The sequence below is a fragment of the Fringilla coelebs genome (assembly GCF_963513975.1).
Source record: "Fringilla coelebs genome assembly, chromosome: 2".
Classification (NCBI taxonomy): domain Eukaryota; kingdom Metazoa; phylum Chordata; class Aves; order Passeriformes; family Fringillidae; genus Fringilla; species Fringilla coelebs.
This window is the reverse complement of record NC_140029.1, coordinates 70,829,284-70,852,212: the sequence shown is the minus strand read 5'-3', so window position 1 is coordinate 70,852,212 and position 22,929 is coordinate 70,829,284. Positions and strand designations below refer to the sequence as shown.

General features: G+C 45.6%; 2 protein-coding genes across 3 annotated transcripts; both read left to right on the top strand.

Moving 5' to 3' along the window:
- The first annotated feature begins 6,077 nt into the window (after positions 1-6,077).
- RPL21 (ribosomal protein L21) lies at positions 6,078-10,785 on the top strand. Its single transcript, XM_084225506.1, has 6 exons — positions 6,078-6,129; positions 7,484-7,562; positions 8,079-8,140; positions 9,134-9,246; positions 9,893-10,043; positions 10,655-10,785. The coding sequence occupies exons 2-6, from the start codon at positions 7,496-7,498 to the stop codon at positions 10,742-10,744; spliced, it is 483 nt and encodes a 160-aa protein (XP_084081632.1). The 5' UTR covers positions 6,078-6,129; positions 7,484-7,495; the 3' UTR covers positions 10,745-10,785.
- Positions 10,786-15,492: 4,707 nt separating this feature from the next.
- On the top strand, positions 15,493-16,869 carry RASL11A (RAS like family 11 member A; the record flags this gene model as incomplete). Of its 2 annotated transcripts, XM_084227028.1 has the most annotated exons (4): positions 15,493-15,613; positions 15,701-15,757; positions 15,836-15,915; positions 16,115-16,869. In XM_084227028.1, the coding sequence occupies 4 exons, from the start codon at positions 15,493-15,495 to the stop codon at positions 16,565-16,567; spliced, it is 711 nt and encodes a 236-aa protein (XP_084083154.1). In that variant the 3' UTR covers positions 16,568-16,869. The 2 variants fall into 2 exon arrangements, with proteins under 2 accessions (XP_084083154.1, XP_084083153.1); XM_084227027.1 differs by having other exon boundaries at positions 15,493-15,757.
- Between the last annotated feature and the right edge of the window lie 6,060 nt (positions 16,870-22,929).

The following is a 22,929-nucleotide window of genomic DNA, read 5'->3' as shown; positions in this document are numbered from 1 at the left end:
GTTCTTTTCTGGCTGCAGTTTTTGTTCAGAGCAGCTATTGTCTCACTGACAGGGGTTGTCAGAGTGTAGCCAACTCTCATTATTTTATCACAAGCCTTGTGATATTTGATAGCTCCCTTGCAACCACAGTTCCTGGGATCAGGTGATGAGGATTACTTGAGAAATTCACCTTATTATAACAAGTTGGCTCAATCAGCTAGAAAGCTGGAAAATGTTCAAAACAGGGTGAAAATAAACGCACATGTACTTTTTAAAAGTACAGCTGTTTTAAGGCATTTGCACCTTGTGATGTCAAGGACTCTGTCTCAGGTTCATCATTTAAGATACTGGTATGTGTAAGACTACAGCAGCTACAGACCATTTCCCACTTTGGAAAGGAGGCAGAAAGGAAATCACTCAGTGAAGGCCAACATTTTCTGACCACAGATCCAAACACTGCTAAAGCACCTAGGAAAGAATACTTAAGTGGAATTATAAACACATATGAAGCACTCTAATGCAGATAACAGTGTGCTTTTTACTCCTGTAGATTCTGGATGTGATCCTTCCTTCTTTTTCTTTCAAGAAAATACTATGGAAGCAGGATAGGAGTTTCTTTTGGCATCCAAATATTTAAATCTAGGGTCAAGACAATAATGTTTACTGAAAGATTGTTACAATGAGTTTGCAATAACTCTGGTTACTTCATGCATTATTAAAGCCAGCATTTTGTAGCTCTATTAAAATCGTAAAGAGTCTACTTTGTCTTTAGGTATTCATACAGAAAAGCAAATTTAACCTGGCATAGCTGGAAGAAAAATTTAAATTTGTGCTTACTGGAGTTCAGCTAAAACTAAGTAGAAAACATTTCTTTACCTGAAATGAAACTAGCAATATTTTATATAGCCCTTTAATTCCAGCAAGGTTCTTTGTCATTTCCTAAGTAATTAAAAATAATTATGCTAATAGGTGTGATCAGAAAAATTAATGAGAAATGCAAATGGCTACTTCAGATGCCAATTTGCTAATAGAATGCCATAGAGTATTTATGGACTAGAGAATAATTCCACACACATTTTTGTGCATCCATCAGACCTTTTTAAACAACAGCACTTTTATTTTGTTGATGATTGTGATCATCCTCAGTACACAGCAGAAAGTATCTCAGAAGTAATGGGTTCACAGTAAGCAAGTTAAATGGGACTGTTATGTATAAATTGGATCACTGATAATCAAGAGAGGTGTGTGGGAATAGGAGAAAATGCACAGAGCCTGCTAAGTGTGCGGAAGCTTAAGGAGAATGGAGAATTTAGTTTGGTAAAATTAAAGTGTACAGGAGATATTCTGTGCAAATAATTACATAAAAAGGGCAAGCATTGTTCTTCCAGCTAGAAGTATGCATAAGATCAGACATAAAGGAAGAGAAAATAGCACCCTAATCATTAAGCCAGTTCTTCAACTGTAGTTAGTAACTCCCAAGAGGGCTAGTAAAGGGCTCAAGATTGGATTGGGAAAGATCGGGTTTTAAAAAATATATTTGAATATTAATTGTATACTTATATTCCGTACATTACCAAAAGAAAATCCCCACAAAAATCCCCACCTTATGCAGATTTGCTGCTGGCAGCAGCTGAGTTCCTCCATGACAAAGAAGCGGAATTTTCTGTAATTATCAGCTGTGTCAGTTAGGAGTGGCTAATCACGTTTAGCCAAAACAAGTAAATGTACAGTGAAGCTGATGGTGACAATATAAGGGGTTGCTTGTTCCTGGGTAACTGGTTTGGACCCAGGAGAGGTTACAGAGAGACAAAAATGTGGTAACACAAGTTTGAGAAAACAGTGAATGATGATGCCAGTTGAATAACTGAATAATGGATACATTGAATAATAAAACCAGTTGATTGAGAAGTTGCTCTGTTAGTAAGGAAAGAAAGGGCCCTTAATTGCTTTTGAAATGAAGTTGGATAAATGTCTTATATTAATTGGTACCCATAAGAAGATGGTCACAGTTACAAAACTGCTTCCTTGGAAGTTCCTGATGATTTCTGTATGGATAGAATGCCATGTTAATCAAATAAGCAGTGGAATGACAGAACTTGTTCAGTATTTCAGATTTCATGTTGCATTCTAGATAATGATGGGGAAAAGGCTATTTGTTTCACTCTGGCGTCAATCCTCCTGCATCAAGGAACACTTTGAATTGGCAACAAATTTGTAAGTACCATAAGTGTAATGAAAACTTCCACCCATGTGTGACATGCTGAGCCCCATCACAATTCTTGGTCTATAGAGTTTTTGCCTTTTTATTTCTCTCAAAGACTGTAATTTTTCCCATTCCTTTTCCCATTATATGCCTCACTGGCAATGCAGCTCAGTATATCCACCTGTACTGGCACTTCTGCAATTCCACAGTGAGTCCTTTGAAGAAGTTTGTCTGCACTGTCATTTTTGGAAGGAGGTTGGTTGATTAAACACTAATTTGATTGGTTTTAACTCCCATGGAACTAGGCTCAAGCTTGCATTTACAGAAGGGGATTTCTGGATAAGGAGATGAACTAACTACAGAAAATAAAAGGTTGGTTGTTAGGGCTAGAATCATAGGGGAGCTGAAGAGACCATAAAAGGGGACAGAAGCATGACTCTGAGAAGCCATATAACATGATCCTTTTGGAAAGAGTGAACAATGGAATAACTGGGTCAGCTGAGGAGGTGACATTACTTTGGTCAGTAACTTTTCAATCAAAAGCACAGTGTAGGTGCTGCACTTCTGTGGATGGGGTAACCAATTAACTTCACAATCTTGATTTTCAATTTAGGATCTTGGTTTTACAATGTTATCACAAAAGGAAGTGCAGATTTTAATCCTCTTTAACACTTATTCTCAGTTATTTCTGTTTAAATTTTACTCCAGTCCTAATCAGCTATCTTTTTTTCTTTTCATGTTAATAAATGCATTTTGTGAGACACAGGAAACCTACACCCTAGTGAAGGGGAATATTTTTCATTTTTCACCTCAAAGCCCTTTACAAACTCTCATTAATTTAAATTCCTTCCACACACCTGCTGAATAACCCAACACAAACAGAATGTCACACTCAGGATCTCTGTGTGTATCACTTGGTCCGCTAAGCATAGGAGCAAGCCAGATCCCACTGTGCATTAAAATTTCAGCGAAGGATTCCTGGCAACACCATGTGCAGAATCATCACAGCACATTTATTCTTTACAGAGAGCTATCATCCACACAGATGCTGCAGAGAAATGTCAGAAGAAAATAGGGCTCTCCCAGAGAAGACATCAGGATCCTTACTGTGGGAACTTGGGGACTGAAAATGGTTGAGGCTCGGCATGGTACTTTCCACTCTGAAAAAAACAAAGTGATGTTTATCTACTCTTCACTCCTCTGATTTCTAATGAGCCCTCCCTTTCAAGCTCCCTTCCCCAGCAACTTTTGAATTGGCTCCCACTGAAGCTGTTTTCCCTGTCTTGCTCTGCCTCCACACCAGGCAAAGTGGGAGGGAAACAGTTTAGCATGGTGTAGAAAGATTTTCAGAGTACATCAATGGGTGGAGCACCAGTCTGCGACCTCTATGGTGTTTTGGATCTTTGTGTTAAGGTGTGGATTACTACTTGTGTTCACCATCTTGAGTACCTGGTGTTTCTGGAGCAGAACCAGGTGTGGTGCTTGCCTACAGCCTAGGAGAAATTGGGAGTCTGCATCCTACAACTTGCGGTTTGATCAGGGAAAAGCAGTTTAGACTGGGTTTTTGAGAGGGCAGGGCAGCAAGGGGAGCACATGCAGTCTGGAATGCAGAGCTGCAGGTCTCCCCCACATCTGCTTGGCTGCTAGCTCCAACTTCCAGACCAGAACTCACCCACCCCACAAACTGTGCACCTTTATCTGCTGCAGACAGCCATTATTAAGAAATCGTTTTGTGAACAATATGCAAAGGCTTTGCAGTCTTTAACTGCTCATCAAGTCTCAGTTTTGGGAAACCATGTATCAAATGTTGGTAGATAGGATGGATTTCTGGATCAGACTCAGCATGCCTAAGGAATGATTCAATGGAGACAGACTGTGAAATGTGATTATTTCTTTGAAACGTGGAGCTAAAGAAGGATGCTGGGAATGTGCTAATCCAGGTAAGTTTATGAATAAAAAACATTACAGAAATTTGAATCAACCTGTCATGTGATTTATTCAGGAAAAAATATGTAGCAAATTCTGAATGTGTTACTTGGCCACAAACAGAGCAGAGTTCAGGTAAGTTCCCAGTTACCACTCCCTTATGAATGACACTTTCCATACATGTTTCCATACGTGTTCTGTTTGTGGACATGGGTTTTAACACGTGGTGTTTCTTCCCTGTTCCTTCCAGGTGGATGTGGAGGTATGTCCTCCATGTAAATCACTGGAAAGATTAAGGCATTCAGCTCACTCACTGCAAATGCCTAGCTTCCTTTACCCAATAATGCCTTTTAGGATTGGCTTCCTGTCTTTACTTTGCTTGATATTCTCTCTGAAATCTGTTGTGAATGCACTTTCTCACCAAACAGCTGTTCAGGCTTGTAATGATCCTCATACTTGGAAAAGTTTCATGGTACCTAGGTTGAATGCATATAAATGATATAGATTTTTCTCTGCATAGATATCAGGTGCTGCAAATTCTAGAATTTTTCATGGTGAAGGGATGGAGACACATTTTTCTAAATATAACAATTTACTCCAAAAGGTTTCATGTGGAGACAGGGCCTGTCAGAACACATCCTGCCAGGCAGCTCTGCAAGCAGAACATGATAGTTAATTTAATCCTCTACAACCATTCTTGTGATCCATAAATATTAAACTTGCTTTAAAGTGATGATTGAAAGGGCTCGAGTTTTGCAAGACATTAGTAGAACCGTGAAGTCAGACAAAGATCAAGAAGGATTTTATACCCCCCTTTAAGTAACCATTCCTCCCCTAAATTAAGTGCTTTGTTCATTCAAAACAAAAATTTCTACAGTAGGGCAACTCCTCAACAAAGACAAGTTTTGAACCGTCCCTGCATGTTTAGCCTGGGGGAAGGAGGCGCTCTCTTGACTCACTGCACTCAGCTTCCCAAGGTGATTCCTGTCTGCTGCGATACCGGAGATGCACAAACACAGCCAGTCACTCTGCCGGCTCGGGAAGCTGCTCACCACTCCCTCCCTTCTCCATGCAACCTGTGGCACTCTAAGGGCTCTTCCTGGAGAATCCGGGCTTAATTTATCTGCTGGAAATCTCTGCCACACAAATTGGAGATTATGGCATCATAATACGAAAAACCTCACTACAATACTAAGAAAACCTAAACCTGCACAGCCTCTTCGCCTCTGGTTGTTGGCACGCTTCTCCCACCCCGCTTCCCTGCCCGGGAATGCGGGATCTCCGGTCGGGCAGCCGTGACTGACACACGGCAGCGCCGGCAGGCTCACACTGCCGCGAATTTAAATGTTGGCGTACTATCTTCATGTCGTAAAACACCCAGCTGCCTGCTTACGTTTTACATTTCCAAACTGGTTTCCTTAAGGATGGCGGGCCAGCTGCTCACCGCAGGACTCGCTCCTCGGGATCCCTGACAGACACCTCGCTCGTCTTCCCCGCTCCCGACATTCCCGCTGCCAAACCTCTCCCACCCCCTCCCAGAGTGACAGGGTGCGTCAGGCTGGAAGGGACCGCCGTGGGGCATCTGGGCCAGACTCCCTGCTCCAGCAGGGCCATGCCACAGCACATGGCGCAGGATTGCGTCCAGACCCTTCTTGGATCGCTCCAGTGAGGGAGGCTCCACAACCTCTCTGGGCGTTCTGCTCCAGTGCGCGGTCGCTGCACAGGAAACATGCTCTTCCTCACTTTCATCTGGAACTTCCTGTGCATCGCTTTCTGCCCGTTGCCATGAAAACACATGCACAGCCCTGAAAGCCCCGGCGCTCGTCCCTGCTCTAGCCGCAGGGCCAGCCTTGTGCCGCGGCTGTTTTCCGGGATCAGCATCCCGGGACGCGCTGCCCCTCCGGCCGTTCCCTTCCCGTCAGGCGCGGCGCGGGCAGCCCCGCCAAGGCCCCGCTGTTAAGGGCGGGCGCGGCGCCGCCCCCTTCCTTTGGAGCCGGGGCGCCATTTTGTGCGCACGCACGGTGAGCTCCCGCGCCCCTCCGCCGCTCCGGGGGACGCGCTGGGGACGCGGGGTGGCGGGGACACGGAGCGGGAACGCGGCCGGAGGGGTCCCGCTGCCGGCAGGGGCGGGCGAGGGAGCCGCCGGTCCTCATGGGAGCACCATGGCCTTCCTAGGGCGGGGAGTGGGGGAGCGAGGAGGCCGCGGGTTGCGGGTGGCCGTGACGGGCGGGTGGCGGGGGAGCGGGCGGGCGGGAGGGGCGCGCTGAGGGTGCTGAGGGAAGAAGGGGGTGCTGAGGGAAGAAGGGGCCGCCGAGGCCCGCGGCGGGTGCAGGTGCGGAGCAGCAGCCCTGCAGCACGTGGCGGCGGGCCCGGCCACCCCGGCGGGGTGTCGGGGCAGGGAAGGCGACACAGAGGCGGCTCCTCGGGGCCGACAACCCCGGATGGCCGCGTAGGCCTGCGGAGCGTGTGAGGCTTGTGTCAGACGTAATAGTGGCCTATAAATGTGGAGATCCTGCCTTGTGGATGCCTTGTAAGGAGGGGCTTAGGGCTTGGGGCACGGACGTCATCGAGGGGCACACATCTTGGTGTCTGGCAAGGGCATGTGGAAGGAACATGAAACAACCAGCTGAAGTCAGAAGAAGACGCTGACACTGCATATAAGTGGAATAATGTTAATGGTGACAGCCAGGCCTCCAAATATGCTCCCTAGGAAGGCTGTGCATTAAGGATTTGAGGGAAAGTAATACAAGGATCAGCTGAGGTCTCTGGGGAGATCTCATCTCTACAGCTTCTGCATGAGTGGAAGTGGAGGGGCAGGCACTGATCTTTGTGGTGACCAGAGATGGGAGCTAAGGAAGTGGCATAAAGATGTGTCAGGGGAAGTTTTGGGTATCAGGGTTCTTCACCCCGAAGGTGGTTGGGCACTGGAACGGGCTTCCTGGGGAAGCTGGTCACAGCACTAGCCCTAGAGAGTTCAGTAATCTTGTGAGCAGTGCTCTCAAGTACATGCTGTGACTCTTCAGGTGTTCTCCACAGAGCCAAGAGTTGCTCTTGGAGGTCCTTCTGGGTCCCTTTAATGCTGCATATTCTTTAATCCCTGAAGAGTTTCAAAACCTGAGTGGAGAAAGTTCTTGAGTAGCTTGGTTTGATCTCATAGTAGACCTTGCTGTAAGCAGGCATTCCATTCTAACCTGAGTTAAGCTGTGGTCCTATAAGCTCTGATTTCTTTGGATGCTTAAGTGAATCCCATTGAATTGAAGCCGTGTCATTCTGAATAGGTTTAAAGACTCTATTAATCTGAAATCCCTGAAAATTCCATCAGCTTTGTGGTGACTGAACTAGTAGTTCTGAATAATTTGCCTTCGTTTTTTACAGTAACCAGCCAAAATGACGAACACAAAGGGAAAGAGGAGGGGGACGCGTTACATGTTCTCGAGGCCCTTCCGCAAGCATGGTGAGTGTCCCTTGCAGTACCAGCACAGCATCCACTTACTGACCTGATGGACAGCTGCAGTCCCTGGGGATGGGCTGTGAAACAAGGGCTTGTGCCAAGGGATTTCTGACAACTTGGGCTAAAAACAATAGAACTACACAGAACTCTGAGCTCTTGCTGTAAGTGCTTTGGTATTCTGGTTGTTTGACAGCAGCCACAGTGCTAATTCTGTCAGTGCTTGAAAAATTAATTTGAAGGTGAGGAAAGTATTTCAGCAGTTACTTGAAAAGTAGAGGGTTTTTTCCTCTGATCAATAAGCAGATGCATTTATATTGATAAATAGTTTAATGTCTCTTCAGTTTTGACATTCAGAACACAAATCTAATTTTTCTTTAGCTGGGCATTTAAAAAATTTGGAGTGTGTGAAGTGTGTAACTACCGCTTTAAAAAAGCATGGTTTGATTTTTGAGGTATTTAGGAAAACTGTATCAAATGCATGATCTGTTCCTAAGTATCCAAATTTGTATCTCTTAACAGGAGTGGTCCCTCTGGCTACCTATATGCGGATCTACAAGAAGGGTGACATAGTTGATATCAAGGTACTTTCTGCAGTGCTGTGTGACTAAAAGCTGAAGCAGTGTGGCCCTGAGCAGTCTCCAGCTCCTCAGGGTGGACTCTCTTGTCGCTGGGGTCACATGTGTCAACACAAGTGCCTGCTGCTCACTTAGGGAGCAATATTGGAATGACAGTGCTACCAGAGCTGTAGTAGCACTTCAGTGTCATATGCTGGTGTACGTGGGGTTTTGTAGGTACATATAATTTAGGTGTGCTTTGTTATGGTGTGTTCAGCTGAAAAAGGGGAGTAAAGTATGCCATAGCCAATATATGAGTTGCCTACTGGTACAACTTTCCTAGGAGCCACCGCTGTCACTTAGTAGATACTCTGTTATGAGCTATGATTTGTGGTGGGGCAGTTCATAGTTAGGTGATTGCAAAGCTATACTAGAAATCAAGAAATAAATGTGAGGATGCATCATATATATTAATAAAGGGGGGGAAGAGTGAAGGAGCATTTCCTGTCACTTGGTATATTTTAGGACTTTTTTAAAGTCAACTGCACTTTCACAACTGAGTTGCAGTGAATGTGAAAGCCTTTCATTAAGGATTCCTATTTGGTTCAATCCTTTGGTTTCACTTGGAATGCCATGCTCTTGTAGCAGTCACACGGAAGATGGTGTTTAATTTGCTGGTTTGTTGTTTTGACTTGGAGAATGTATTGTTCAGAATTGACACTTCCTCACACGCTGGAGCTTGATGATGAATGTCTCTTGTGATTGCTTGCTTGTCTTGTAAGCAAAGTGATCTGTCATTTCACCGACACTGAAAGCTACCAGAACTGACATAGCAAAATTTGGTAGTCTTCAGATGCAAAGTCCATGGTGATAAATTCCAACTTTAGGATGAAATGGGAATATTTTATAATAAATCTCAAATAATTTGAAATGTATACTCTAAATCACTTCTTAAAGAAAAATCCTTGATGCTACTTTTTTCCCCTCTCCCCCTTTTTTTTTCTTTTTGCTTCTTAACAGGGCATGGGTACTGTTCAAAAAGGCATGCCCCACAAGTGTTACCATGGCAAGACTGGAAGGGTGTATAATGTTACTCAGCACGCCGTGGGCATTATTGTTAACAAGCAGGTTAAGTAAGTAATGAAATTCTACGTATTCAAACTTGGTATTTGAGAAAGTTGAACTGTGGTTGCACCCTCCTTTCACTTTACCAGTTAGACAGTTCTTGTCTTGATTGGTCATTCAAGGTGGGTAAAGTGTATTTCCTTTTTATAACCCAAGCAAATGATGCTCATTTGACTTGGATCCTGTCAGAGGAAACATTTTTGTTTCTCTTACCAGTGCTAAAGTCACATTACCTAGCAGGGCTTCTCAGCCAGTGTGCTGGTATTGAAGCCCTTTTTAAATACTAGTATGTAGGTGTATTCAGCTGAATTTTGTACAGGTTAGTCAGAAAAAGACAAATGGCTTTTTTTTAGTTCCAGGGGCTTGACTGCTGTGCATTGGTAATAAAATTACTTGTTTGTATGCTAAGAGGCTAAAAATACGTATTCTCTACAATTTTAATTTGAAATTGTCAGCACATTGTTATATAATAATAATCTTTTAGTTGGATGTAAGTTATATCTGATGTGCATCTGCAGCTGTGTTTTGCAATACTGCCCTTTAAAGAAAAATTACCTGTAATAGAGCTTATGGAGTTAGTTCTGTAAGGTCTGTAAGTCTTGATTTAATGTGACCTTTTTCAAGTGAAGATTAAAAACTGCCTGCCTTTCTTAGGGGCAAGATTCTGGCCAAGAGAATTAATGTGCGTATTGAGCATATTAAACATTCCAAGAGCAGAGACAGCTTTCTGCAGCGTGTGAAGGAAAATGAAAGGAAGAAAAAGGAAGCAAAAGAAAAAGGCATTTGGGTTCAACTAAAACGTCAGGTAATGTTTCTGTTGAGGTCACAATCCTTGTGCAGGAGATGACTGAATTCTTGGAGTAGTGGCCTCTCGCAGTGTGTCGGCATTTGGGCTGTCTGGGATGCTTGGTGCCTGAGCAGAACTGCTCTGTGCCGGATGAAAATTGTAGTTGTAGCCTTGAACAAAGGCTTGGGTGCTTCCTGTGTCGTTACTTGTCTGCAGCAGCAGCTCTGGATGGTTTTAGGGTCAGTAGAGTCTTTGGTTTAGTTGAATTTTTGGTTGCAACAGGTTCTATTGTAACTCTTGAAGGAAAGAATTAATAACCAGATTTCAGAGAAGAGGTAATGGCTGTTGCTTTTGGAGCTGCAGGATACATCACTGCATGTTCATTGGGTTGGTGAGCTGCAGAGAGTAAAGCATAGTTTTTTTAATTCAGTAGCAAGAGTCAGGCACATTTTCTGCCAGATCATTTTCTTACTGCTATTCTTTGAATCAGATTTATGAGACTAGGAATGGTAAAGTTGCTGTAATTTTACATAATAAGGCACTAAATGGTTGACAAATTGTTATTTTCTGAAAAGATGCTTTTGAGCTCTAATGTCATGAGTTTTCCTTTTTTATTTTTCTGTTTACAGCCTGCTCCACCAAGAGAAGCACACTTTGTGAGAACTAATGGCAAGGATCCAGAGCTGCTGGAGCCAATTCCTTATGAATTCATGGCATAATGTATGTTTAAAAAATAAAGATATGGTTTTGGACAAGTGTATGTGATTGTGGCTGATTCATTTAGTTGGGTTTGGGGCTTTTTTGTTTGAACAGATGCTTTAGAAACCTTCTTTTATTGAAGTTTATTTATTTAGCTTGCATTGACCATGATGCTTAGTCATTTAAATCATCTGCAGCTTTTGCTGACAAGTTCCATCATTCGTATAGATGACAAATGCTAGGAACACTGACACATTTGCTAGTGCTTAGTAGTGATCATGAGCTATTATGAGAGGACATGGAATATTTCACCAGCAGACTAGAACTTGTATCAAGAACTGCCCAGTGCCACTTGAAGGCTTGATTTTTTTTAATTTTTTTTTTTTGGTAGGAAAAGAGATAGTGTTTCAGATTTCATTTATACAAGGTTTTGGCTAAGGGGCATCGTGAATACTGAGGAATTGTTGAAATTTTTGCAATTTTTGTCAACAATGTCTAGGGAAATGTCTGTAGGAAAATTTTGGTCTTCCACCAGTGTAACCTGCAAAATAATGTTTACAGCATCCCTGTGCCAATAAGCCTTCTTACAGAATAGTGGTAGTTTAGAAACAAGAGTTTAATTCCAAAACTGCCAGCCTTTGTATTTTGATTTTTAACATTTTAATTGGCTGGTATAGCTACTAAACGCTTGCATTTTATATGCTTATTGCATGCCTGTTGAACACTGCAGTGAATTCCTCTCGTCCCAGATTTACTGATGTCTCACAAAAGCCCAGTGCCACCTGTGCAGTTCTCAAATGGAAGGTCTGCAGCTGACTGTTTACTAACCAGTGCTGGTTTAGTGAGCTTTGCTTGAAATAGTGTGCAGCCTGCTGGAGACTGCTGAAGGGAATCTGCTTGGTTAGCCTTGAAAACGCACAGTCTCAGGCTTGTTTTGTAGTTACAGGTAAATAATAGTTTACCTTGACGTGTCATGTCAGGCATTGCTCAGCTACCTGCAGTAAGTGATGTAAAACTAATGTCTGCGTGTAGAGAGAAGTACTAGAGAAGCAAGTGACCTCAATCTGTTTGTAGGTGTTCACTGTTGAGAGTTACTGAACAGTGAATTGCAGGGCAGCTTGTAAGTGTGGGAGGAAGGAACACAGATGATGAGGTTTGCTTTTACCTAACTCTCTATTGTGGGTGTTCCCATTCTCATGGAATGTAGGTTTCAGACCTTGAATTCAGGTCTGGCTTGGGCTGGTATTTAAGGGTGATGGGCTTTAGGTTGGATGGGCTGGAGTTTCCAAGTTCCAGTGAGCAGATTGCTATGTTTGAAGTTCTCCAAGCTCCCATCTCAGAAGATGCAGCAGGCTGTATAGGTGGAATGACTTTGGAAGTGACTTGGAGGAGCTTGCCCCTTAGCAGGCTGCTCCATGACAGTAGAGCTGTATTCTCTCACCGGAGGTGTTGGACATGGAGTGCCCCACTGTATCCTGAAACCCTCACTGTTGCACCATATGCACTTGGCTTTTATGGTCAAGGGGCTTTTCTTGGAGCAGCAAGATTTGTGAGCTTTATCAACCTCTTTGGCTTGTCAGTTTCCACAGCCATGTAAAATTGCCTTACAAGCAAAGCCATTATTTGCCTTACAAGATAAGCATCATTTTCCACTAGGCTTTGTAGGAATTAAGTGGGAGGCTATTGGATACAAACTGGTGGTGGCATTTTAAATTTGCTTCTCATGCATGCATGTCTAAGCTATTTTGGTTCTGTGTTTGGTTAGTACTCATTTATCAAAATCAGGGCAGATTAGCTGTAGCAGCATGATGAAATGATTAGCATCATAAGTGGGACATAGTTCTAAACTTTTTAACTTACTTTCAACAAATTGGAATAGTAAGACTGGACGGCATTACAGTGGTCTTGTTTAAGAGCTGTACTCCCAGAGACACTGCATTGCAACACACTGCAATTTATTTAGAAAAAATGTTTTTAAGGTCACTATGCCAACGGTAGATGGTTATATATGCATATTTGGAAGCCCTGTCTGGGCTGGGAAGAGAGGTTGGGAAGGCTTTCTTGGTCAGGGTTCCCAGAAATGACTGAAAATTAATCTGGGTTTGTACAGGAAGAAAATTACCTTTTTTGTTTGTTTGTTTTTACTGTTTGGAAACAGGACAAATAAACGAAGGTGTAGCCTGTTTGTTGCACTCAGTGAAGTGGGGGTTTTCCACATTCATCTGAAGTTTCACAGTCCAGACACTTAACAGATCTCAGTACCTGATCTCAGCTGCTGAAGTTTGCTTCTCATGTGTTTGGCTGCCCTGTTTTTGCACAATCCTGACGACAGAGGGAGATCTGTGAATTGGAAAAAGCTGCCTCTCTGGACACCTCCAGTCCTAAGCTGAAACATGAAGAATGTTCCTTACAGGGTTTGGAGGCACCAGTTTTGCCATGCCCTGGAAGGTTTTACACACTAAACCCATAAGCTGTAACCAGTTCCTTGCAGTCCTGTTCTGAGGCTCCTTTACAGCCATAAACCTTTACTGCTGATTCCTTGCCAAAAAGCCCTGGTAAAATCTGTTGTCTCCTAGAGGACCAGCAAGGAAGCTGCCTTTTGAGCTGTCAGCTTCATCTTTTCTAGCCTATTGGCAACACCAGGATTTGAGGTTTCCTGAGCACTGTGTAGGCAGTGTCAGGCAGGGAGGGTCAGTGAAAAGGCAGGACTGGGACAGGGGAGGATGAACCATTGTCAGTACAGAGGCTGCAGGGGTAGGAACATTGCTCCCACCAGCAGCACCCATACAGCTTAGGAACTCAGAGAAATTTAAAAAAAAGAAGCTCCAGATGTTCTCAGGATGTCCTCCATGCCGTTAGCAGAGGAGCAAGCCACCTACTCTCCCCCCAAAAGTAGTGCTGGTGAACGTTGCCAGCGCTTGGAACGGGGAGATGTGTCAGGCAGCAGTATGGCGTACCTGGCACTGAGCAGTGTTGCTGAGGGAAAGGGGATCATGATGGGCCATAGGGATAGTGGGGTAGGCTATCCACAGAGGGTGGGTGAAAACGGACAGCCTGGCACTTCCAAGGGGGGCCTGCAGAGCAGAGAAAGGCCCCTTGGAATAGCCTGCAGCCCCACACATCCCAGTGGTTCTTACTCTGCAGCATGGGGACAGCTAATCGGGGCCCCAACTGCTTCAATTTACTGTGCTGCTCCTGTTGCACCTGGGTAGGCATTGGTAGAGACATAGTCCATCACACCCTGGACATTAATTCCTTCGCACGGTGTCCTGCCTGGGCTTGGGCGACATTATCTCTCTGCTTGACCACCCCCCCCTTCCCCTTTGGAGCTGCTTCCAGCAGCAGGCAAAGCAGCTTGAGTTGTACAGGAGAAAGAGGCAGCTCCTCAAGGTTTGAGAAGGACAGTTGTTTAATACTGTTTTCACAGCTCAGTGCCTGGGAATCTTCTGCCTGGAACAGACTTGTTCAGTAGCATTCTTTCAGAGGCCCACTGAATGTACTCTGATAGCTGTTTTGTAAAGAGGTGTATAAAAATAGCTGCTGCTGGTTCTGTGAGTGAGGCCAAAGACAAGCGATCCCCTGACAATAGGAGCAGGTGACAATAGCGGGAACCTATGGAAACCAAAAGCTTTTAGTGATACAAGAGAAATCTTCTTTCCCAAAAGAAAAAAAGCTTTCTGGTATGATGGGGAGTAAAGTAGAAATTTTAGGGGCAATAGCTTTTGGAAGCGAAAAGAAACCCATAAGGGTTCTTAGGCACTAAAGTAGCGCAAATAATCAACAGTGCTTCTTCCACCATGCTTTGCTGCAGGTACTATTTTAACTGATATTAATTAGGATTGTCTTAACTCAGCTGCCTGTGTGTGAGCATCCAAGGTCAGTTGGGCCGTCTAAGCATCTGCATCCAGGGCCCAGCAGCAGCTCTTACAGTGGCTCCATCCCTCCGTGCCATGAGATCAGTGCATTTGAGTACCATCCACTGTCCTTTTCCATGTTGCATCCTGCTGGCATGTGCTATCTCCCTAATAAAAATGAAAGCAGCCTCTGAATGGATTATTTATCTTTTAAGTACTTACACAGTTGCAGGGCAGCACAGAGCAGAAGCAGGAGCCAGGACATTGGTTTGTGGAGACTGAAACATCCACACAGCTGCTTGCAGGTCTGAGGGTCATTTAAGGGTAGCCCGTGGTGGAGCACCATTCTTCTCCAAAACTTTTCTACTTCAAAAACCCACAGGGTCCAATCAAGACCACTTAGGTTTCACGGCTAGCAGTTTGATCCACAAGCTGGATTTTCAACGCTGGCTGTAGAGGGATATGTTCGGGTGTGGGAAACAAAATAGTCTGAGGTAAAATAATAATTTCCTCTCTTTCAAGACTGGAGTCCCTCACTGCTGGGAGGGGGTGCATTTGCCCGTCTTCCTAGGATGGGGGCGGGATGTCCAGCAGGGCGCTTGCCCCTACCGTGGGACGCAGGTTGCATGGCCTGCCCAGGCTGTCCGCCAGACCCCTGCTCTGTGCCCGCCGGGGCCACCCCACGTCCTGGTAGTGGGAAGGGTGGGAGAAAGGGGAAGGGGTACAACCCGGGTGGGTAAGTCGGGCGAGAGGGCGGGGCGGTGCCGCGGGGGGCGGTGCAGCGGCAGCGGGGCGGCCCTAGGGCGGTGCCGCCGCCGGCGCTTTTAAAAGCCGGCGGGGCCGCCCGCTCCGGGCGCTGCCGGCTGAGCCGAGCGGAGCCGTGCGAGCCCTCCGGCAGCCGAGCCGCCTCTCCCATGCGCCTGCCGAGCATGTCCCAGCCCTTCCTGCTGGCGCCCATCGCCGAGTGCCCCCCGGGGCCGCCCGGCGCCCAGGTCCGCCTGGCCGTGCTGGGTGCCCGCGGCGTCGGCAAGAGCGGTGAGTGCGGGGCTGCCCGTCCTCTTCCCCTGCCCGTCCTCTTCCCCTGCCCGTCCGTCCCGCCTAACGCGGCGCTCTGTGTTTCAGCCATGATCGTGCGGTTCCTGACCAAGCGTTTCATCGGTGACTACGAGCCCAACACAGGTGAGGCGAGGCGGGGCGCGGCGGGGACGGGCGCGGCGGGGCCCCGCGTCCGGCGGCTCACGGCTCTCTGCTCCCCAGGCAACCTCTACTCCCGGCTGGTCCATCTGGACGGGGACCACGTTGCCGTGCAGATCCAAGACACGCCGGGATGCATTCAGGTACGGAGATGGTTTGGATCAATCGGTTCTCCTGTGCTACCCAAAGGCTCAGCTTTTGAGCCCAAATTTCCTGCATTCCCAGACTTGGTCTCCTGAGACAGAGCTCAGGCTTCCCTTTGGACCCGTTTGATGGTGCTGTGCTACGGTCCCTATGCTTTCATGACCTAATGCCGAATCTGTGCTCTCTGCTGTACCGCAGGTGCAGGAAGACTGCGTGCAGGTGCTGGACTCCCTGTCCCGGTGTGTGAAGTGGGCAGAGGGCTTCCTGCTGGTCTACTCCATCACAGACTACAGCAGCTACCAGTCCGTCCAACCTCTCTACCAGCACATTCGCAAGGTGCACCCTGATGCCAGGACTCCCATCATTATTGTGGGGAACAAAGCAGACCTCCTCCACGCCAGGCAAGTTCAGGCAAAAGAGGGACTACAGCTGGCAGATGAACTGGGCAGCCTGTTCTTGGAAATCTCCACCAGCGAGGACTCCCAGGGTGTCTGTGATGTCTTCCAGTACCTTTGCAAGGAGGTCAGCAAACTACAGCATGTCGGCAGCACGGACAGGAGGCGGTCATCCATCATCCCTCGTCCCAAATCTCCCAACATGCAAGATCTAAAGAGACGTTTCAAACAGGCTTTATCTTCCAAAGTCAAGTAAACCTTCCAATGACATCCTCTGGGACTCAATAGAATTTATTTTTGTAAACTAGTTAATAAAAATCTTTATTTTTGTACTAATGCCAGCAGTGTAGAAGTAAGTATGTCAAAGCTTGCCATTTCTTTGCTGTTCTCTCATTTCACTGGTTGGGTTATTTTTAAAGAAAAAAAAAGGAAAAAAAGCTGCATAGCAACTAAATAAAGGTTGTTGGAAAGGGGACTTTTGCCAGGAGGCTTTAATTCCATTTCTTTTTTGGGGGGGGACCTGGGGTTTTCTATATTAAGCTACTGATATGATTTTCTCTGGAGGCTTCAATTTCCTATTTGTAAAATGGGAGTGTTAATGATGTAAATCATTACCTGCCTTTATACAATGCTTGGAAAGCCATTGGTGGAAAACTTTGTAGGAGATAAAAAAAAGCTCTATTAAACATGAAAATATAAAAGTGTCTGTAAGAATTCTGGTTATAACAGAACTGCTTCCTCCCTCAAAGCTGCTGTTTTGCTTGCACCTGTAATAGCTTGAATGCTGATAGGCTGTTGGGAATGGGCTCCAATTTCTGATGTGCCTTAGAGATCTGTCCTACAGAATTAATCATTTGAGCCCCAAGCATTCACCAGCAGGGTTGAGTTTCTCCTACAGATTGCTGTGGAACAAAGTGCTGAGCAATCCACAGCAGAGGAGTGTGTGGGTTGGCTGTTGCTTTCTCTGGAGATGTATGATAGGAAGGACTGATGCGTAGGACTTTTTCCTTGGACAGAAAATAGCCACATTTAAAAGGAATCACACCTTTATCTTTCTCAGAGTAGTTTTTAGCTATTGAAAACAGGTCAGACTTTACTCTTACTTCACATAAACTCTAAACCATGCTAGAATGGGTTTCATTAACTGTTTGCTGAATGTCTGAGCATGGAATTTAAGTTTTGCCCTTCCAGTATGCCTCAGAATTATTTACGTGAGAAATCTTACTCCATGCTGAGTAGAAAGTGTAGAAGTGGATTAATCTGTACAGGGGAAACTCACTGCCCTCACTCAAGTGGAAATCCAGTAAGGTTTTATTTTCTAAAATATCATAGATAAGTCAAAAGACCACTTCCTTCTTTCCTTGTGTTAGGAAAGGCAGGTAGGTGCTGTGCCTTGCAGTTAGTGGGCAGTGCCTGTTGTTTCTGATCCCTGGGCCTTGAAGCTTCCTGGCCCACCTTCCCTCTTTATCTGCATCTGAGTCTTCCTGATGGTGGTAATTGAGGGGAAGGGAGACTGAGCAAGTTAAAGACAATGCTCTGTGCAGAAGCCCCAGAGGTCTGTGTGAGCCTGTGGGCAGGGATGTGGGTGCCGCAGCATTGTTCCCCACCCAGGGCTGTGTGCACCTCTTCAGCCCAGGCATGTCACCTGTATGTCTCCTCCCTGAAGGGCCTGTGCTGCCCTGCCAAAGGGCACAGGAGAGCTGATACCCAGAGCTGCAGGAACAGACTGAAATGGGGGCTGTGAGCTGGGTCCAAAACTCTTGGAGCTAATTCATGTCAAAAGCATGGTGACAGCCTGGACAAACCAAATACTGCTTAAACATGTTAATGCAATACTTAGCGCATGCTAAATATTTCTTCACTGTGAGAGTTGCTCTGCCAGGCCTAGGACTCTGGGCTTGAAGGGAGCAGGATGATGAGGTTGGTGAGAATGAGCATGTCCCTGGCAGACTTGAACTCACTGCATGGACCATGTGTCCACGGGGAAATCTGAAGAGGAATTGAAAAGTCACAAGTGGGATATTTGTGGAATGTCACCATTTTGAAACCAAGATAACAAATTGTTTCCAAGAGAAAATACCACTCTGGTGGAGTTTCAGTTGTTTTTTGACCTGTAGCTTTTGTATTAGGAAATTATTTCCTATTGATATATCCAGTACAGAGTTTCACCAAGCAAGTTGCTAAAGATGTTCCATGCACACATGGTACAAAATATGCTAAAGGGGCAGGTAATGTTACTGGACAAGTCTGCATCTCACCATGGTCCTCAACGGCCAGGTGAAAAATCACACTAGGTGCTGACTCAGGTGCCTCCCACTGCCCCTGGCAAAGCAGGAGCTTGGGTCCCCACCCTGGTACAGAAGAGTTTGTGCAGGAATCAGTGGGCACTCAAGGGGCAGAGATGGGCAGGAGCAGGGGAATAAATTTTCCTCATCTCTCTCTCTCTCTCATGGGAAAAAGCTAAAGATGGCTCTTGCTACATAGGCACCCATGCTCAAAAGGTGCAAAACCTCCTGTCTCCACCCCGTGCTTCTCATGCTGCTGGACTGCTTCAGCCACATGTTAGGAGTAGGATGATCCCCTCAGGGATGTATGCAGAATCTGGATGATTAGGGTGTGTTGACGGTAGGGAGGGATGGCTGCTCTGATACTCCTCCAACTAAGGCCCACGCTGGATAACACTTTTGAGTAGAGGTACGTAAATTAAGCATTTATGCTGTTTGTCTGAACTTCCTCTGGCTGGCACAGACCTACTCTCACCCAGAAGTTTTCAGCCCTGAGCTGGCAGGTAAAGCACAGGAAGAACCTGCTGACTCCCAGCAGGTTTTAGCCCAGCATTTTCTTCAGTCCTGTACAGCTGGAGCAAAGTCCTGAGCAAAGAGGGCCCACTAGGGCAGGGAGGGCAAAGCATCTCAAAAGTACTAGCAGAGTAGCTCCAAAGCCTTGTTTCTCCTGGGCCATGGCAACTTATGCCTTTCCTACTAAATACTTGCCATTCCCAGTCTCTAAGCCCTTCACAGAGGGGGCAGGGTGGCTTCAGGAGGTAAGTGGTGCATAGCCTGGCCTTTTCTCCTTGATCAGAGGAAAATATGCATCTGCCTCTTTCCTCCCACCACCTCCGCTATGAAACAGAATCACAGCAATTTTCCCTGACAAGATGGATGAGTGGGTTTTCAGAAGCAGAGATGTGTGCAGCATCACACACTATTATGGCTGCTACTACATCAGCATCTCCCCCCTGTTGGACTATTTTGTCTACTTATCTCCAAGCTCTGAAATCATCCAGGAAAGCTTTAAGGCTTCATGAATTTTAAAATAGCAGCTGCCATCAACCTGTTCCGTGCACTTCAACTCAGGAGCTGCGCATCCCTAGACAGAGATAGGGATGTTTTCTTCAAAAAGCTTTATGGATGTCCCCTTTACTTTCTGCCCCACTAGAGCACCTCGACCCAGGCTTCTTCCTCACTGTCTCTTGATGAGGGCTTGCCTCTAAGCACAGGAAATGATCAATGCTGCAGGTTCATGCTGTTTTCTACGCTTTGTTTGTAGGAAGGATTGCGGACAAGGACTGTGTTCACACCATGGGCAAGAGTTGGGTTCAAGCTTCAGACAGGGAGCAAAATTTATTGAGATATGGATGGATGGATGGATGGATGGATGACTGGAAACAAATCTGCATTCCATGCATGGATCTCCTGTAAAATGATTTTATTCCTGTGGGACTTCATTAGCTTTTGCTGAGTGGAAGGTCTGAAAAGATTCTGAATAAAGTCCTTTAGGCAAAGGTGACCTTTTATGGCAGTTGCACTTGGCACATGACCACTGGTGATTCACATCAGTATGGCATCAGGATCTCTTCAGTTTCTCCTGAAGTGAGGATCCAAAGTCTGTTGTCCTTCTAGGAGCAATATCTTTGAGGGTGATGGGTCGCTACACTAAACTGTAGGCAACACTCCAAAGAGTTGTGTCCCTGAAAACCTTGTTAGAGCTCACAAAACAGCAGCTCAGATTGGATCTGGGGTAATTAATGACAATTCAGATTTCCCTATTGATTCTCAGGCTTGCTCTTCCACCACTCTCCTCATTTTCCCTATCTAAAAAGAAGGAGAAAGCAAAGACTTTTTACTGAAAATGGTTTTGAGGGAATTGGTTCATGAAATTTTCTTACTACATTCAATGCTTGATGCTTTTGACTGAAAGAATAATAAATGTATATTGTGACTTGTTATGCCAGTGTATACTGTGGAGCATAATCACCTATATACTATCTTCCCACACTACCAAAGAAAAATTAGGATATAGAGATTGAGCTCTCATTTCAGCGCCCTGTGATACCTGATTTACAACTGAAAAGCTACATAGTGAATTTTGCATAATGATTACAGAGCTTCATAGATATCATAGCTGCTGTTTTGAAAAATGTGCTTGGTTGTTTGCTATCCACATTTTTCCTTTGTGACAGAAAACAACCAGCCCTAGAAGCAATCCTCACCAGGGACCCTCATGGTGTGAGCTGCTGTGTAGAGGTGACTGCTTCAGCCCCATGCTCTGCCCTTTGGGCTTTGCTGGGCAAGTGTTTGAGCAGAGGCACCCATGTACCCAAGCTTGTGGGGTCCTGGTCCAGCAACTCTATTTTGCTCTTGACCTGTGCAAAATATTTCCATTAAAATGTATCTGTCCGGGAAGTTGCACAAGCTTATTTGTCAGCCTGCATTACTGGGAAACAGTAATTAATTCTTAAAGCTGGAATATTTCTCTTCTAAGGTATTTGGCTCTTTCTGCATTACTAAAAACATCCTCTGCTCAGGTTTCAAATGGCCCTTGTAAACATTTCCTAGTAATTCTATCCCTTGGGATGGTTAAGCCAATATCAACAAATGTTGTTTCTGGGAGCAGCTCAGAGCAGAGGGGATTACACTCTCCCCCAGCTGAGGCAGTGAGGTGACCTACAGCTCCTGTCCTGCAGCTGGTACTTACTTCCACTCCTGCAAACAAATTCCCAAGCCAGAAGAGTAATGTGCCTGTTGTTTGGGGCTTAGAGCCTGAACCCTTCCATGAGCCTTTAAGAGCTTGGTGGCTTGATCTGAGTCATGCTCAGCAAGCAAACCTCCTGATGCCACATTTCTTTTTGGTATTAGAAGTCCAAACGTCTCTTTTAACCCTAGAAGACAGATCTAGCAGAAGCCTGAGTGCAGAGAACATGAAGAAACCATAGCGACAGCAGCATGGTATTGGCAGCCCCTCAGGATCTGAAGCAGAAAAGGAGGTGTTGCCTTCCTGAAAGAAAACAGCAGGCAATAAATATGGATGCAATAAGGCTGATTTGGTTGAAAATTCATTGGTTGCACTCAGATGCTGAGAAAGAAAAGGGCTGGCTGTCACCCCAGCGTGCCCAGGGCCAGCGAGGAGGGCAGCTGCCCCCAAGGAGTTCATGCCCATGGCTGGGGAGCCTGCCCTCACCTCAACTGAGACTCCCCAGCAGCTCTGAGTAAAGCATGCACCACAGCCCCTACAAAGGGGAAATGCCTGAGATAGATCATTTTGCTCCTCCACAGGGGGAAACCACCCTGCATCGTGGGGCACCTTACTCTGTGCTCCCCAGCACTGAGGAGATAAGTCTACAGTCCAGGCTTGCAGTATCTTTTCATTCTTCACCATCTCTGAGCCTCTGAACTGAGCTGGGAAAGAGCTGGCCTGGACTTTAGACATGAAGTGACCCCTCTGTCAGTACAGACAGGAGGAGCATTTGAGGATTTTATATCAAAATTATGATTTTTTTTTTCCCCTGTCTCTTATGCCTCATGTCTCAGACAGCATGTAGAGGCTAAACCAGAGAGCTCTGCTTGGGTTTATTGCATTCTTCAAGGTGCCCAGTATCCCAATCAAGTGGCAATGTCCCTGCAGATTAAAGGTACTTAAACACAGCATTAGTTAAGAGGGAATTTTTGCATCTGCCCAAGTGCTGCTCACATATGGCCAATTAAAAAGCCTCCTAATGGGCTGGTTTGTGGCTGTTGCACAACAAGGCTTTGGCTGTTTTTACAATGTGCAGATGAGCTACAGCACCTGCTGTGTGCTAGGGGCTCCCCGTCCCTCAGCCACACAGCAGGGGGAAGATGCTGTATTATTTCAAGGAAGGCCTTGGGAAAGCACTGGTGCTTCTGCAGCAGGCTCAGTCAGGTGCAGGTGGGCTCCATTTCCTTCAAACAGGTACCACAAAGTGATTTGCTATTAAAAAATGTTTATAGAATGTCATATCCAAATGCTCATGTTTTTTCAGCACATAGCAAATGGATGCAGATGGAGTGTGACTTGTGGTGACCCTTCAGTATTTAAATAGGAAGATGCAAACATAAGTGTTAGCCTGAGTCTCATGTGCCTCTCTCATGCCAATGATCCTGCTGTAGAAGAGCCTGTCTAGAATTAAGAGTTAGAGGCAGGAGGCAGAGGTCTGTGCTAATTCAGGCTCTTACCTTGAAGATAAAATATGCATCTGGTTGTTGAGGTGACTCCTAATTTTAGCTCTGGTGTTGAATAATGGAATAGCATTAATAGTCTGATGAATATCTGTCCATATTCCTTATGCAAAATTACCCTCTCGGTAGTGAAACAGGCTTC

Bases quoted from the DNA above. Each gene is read 5' to 3' on its own strand.
- RPL21 (XM_084225506.1), top strand. From the start codon at position 7,496: ATGACGAACACAAAGGGAAAGAGGAGGGGGACGCGTTACATGTTCTCG. The intron at 8,141-9,133 runs GTACTTTCTGCA...GCTTCTTAACAG, and splicing joins GTGACATAGTTGATATCAAG to GGCATGGGTACTGTTCAAAA. The intron at 9,247-9,892 runs GTAAGTAATGAA...TGCCTTTCTTAG, and splicing joins ATTGTTAACAAGCAGGTTAA to GGGCAAGATTCTGGCCAAGA.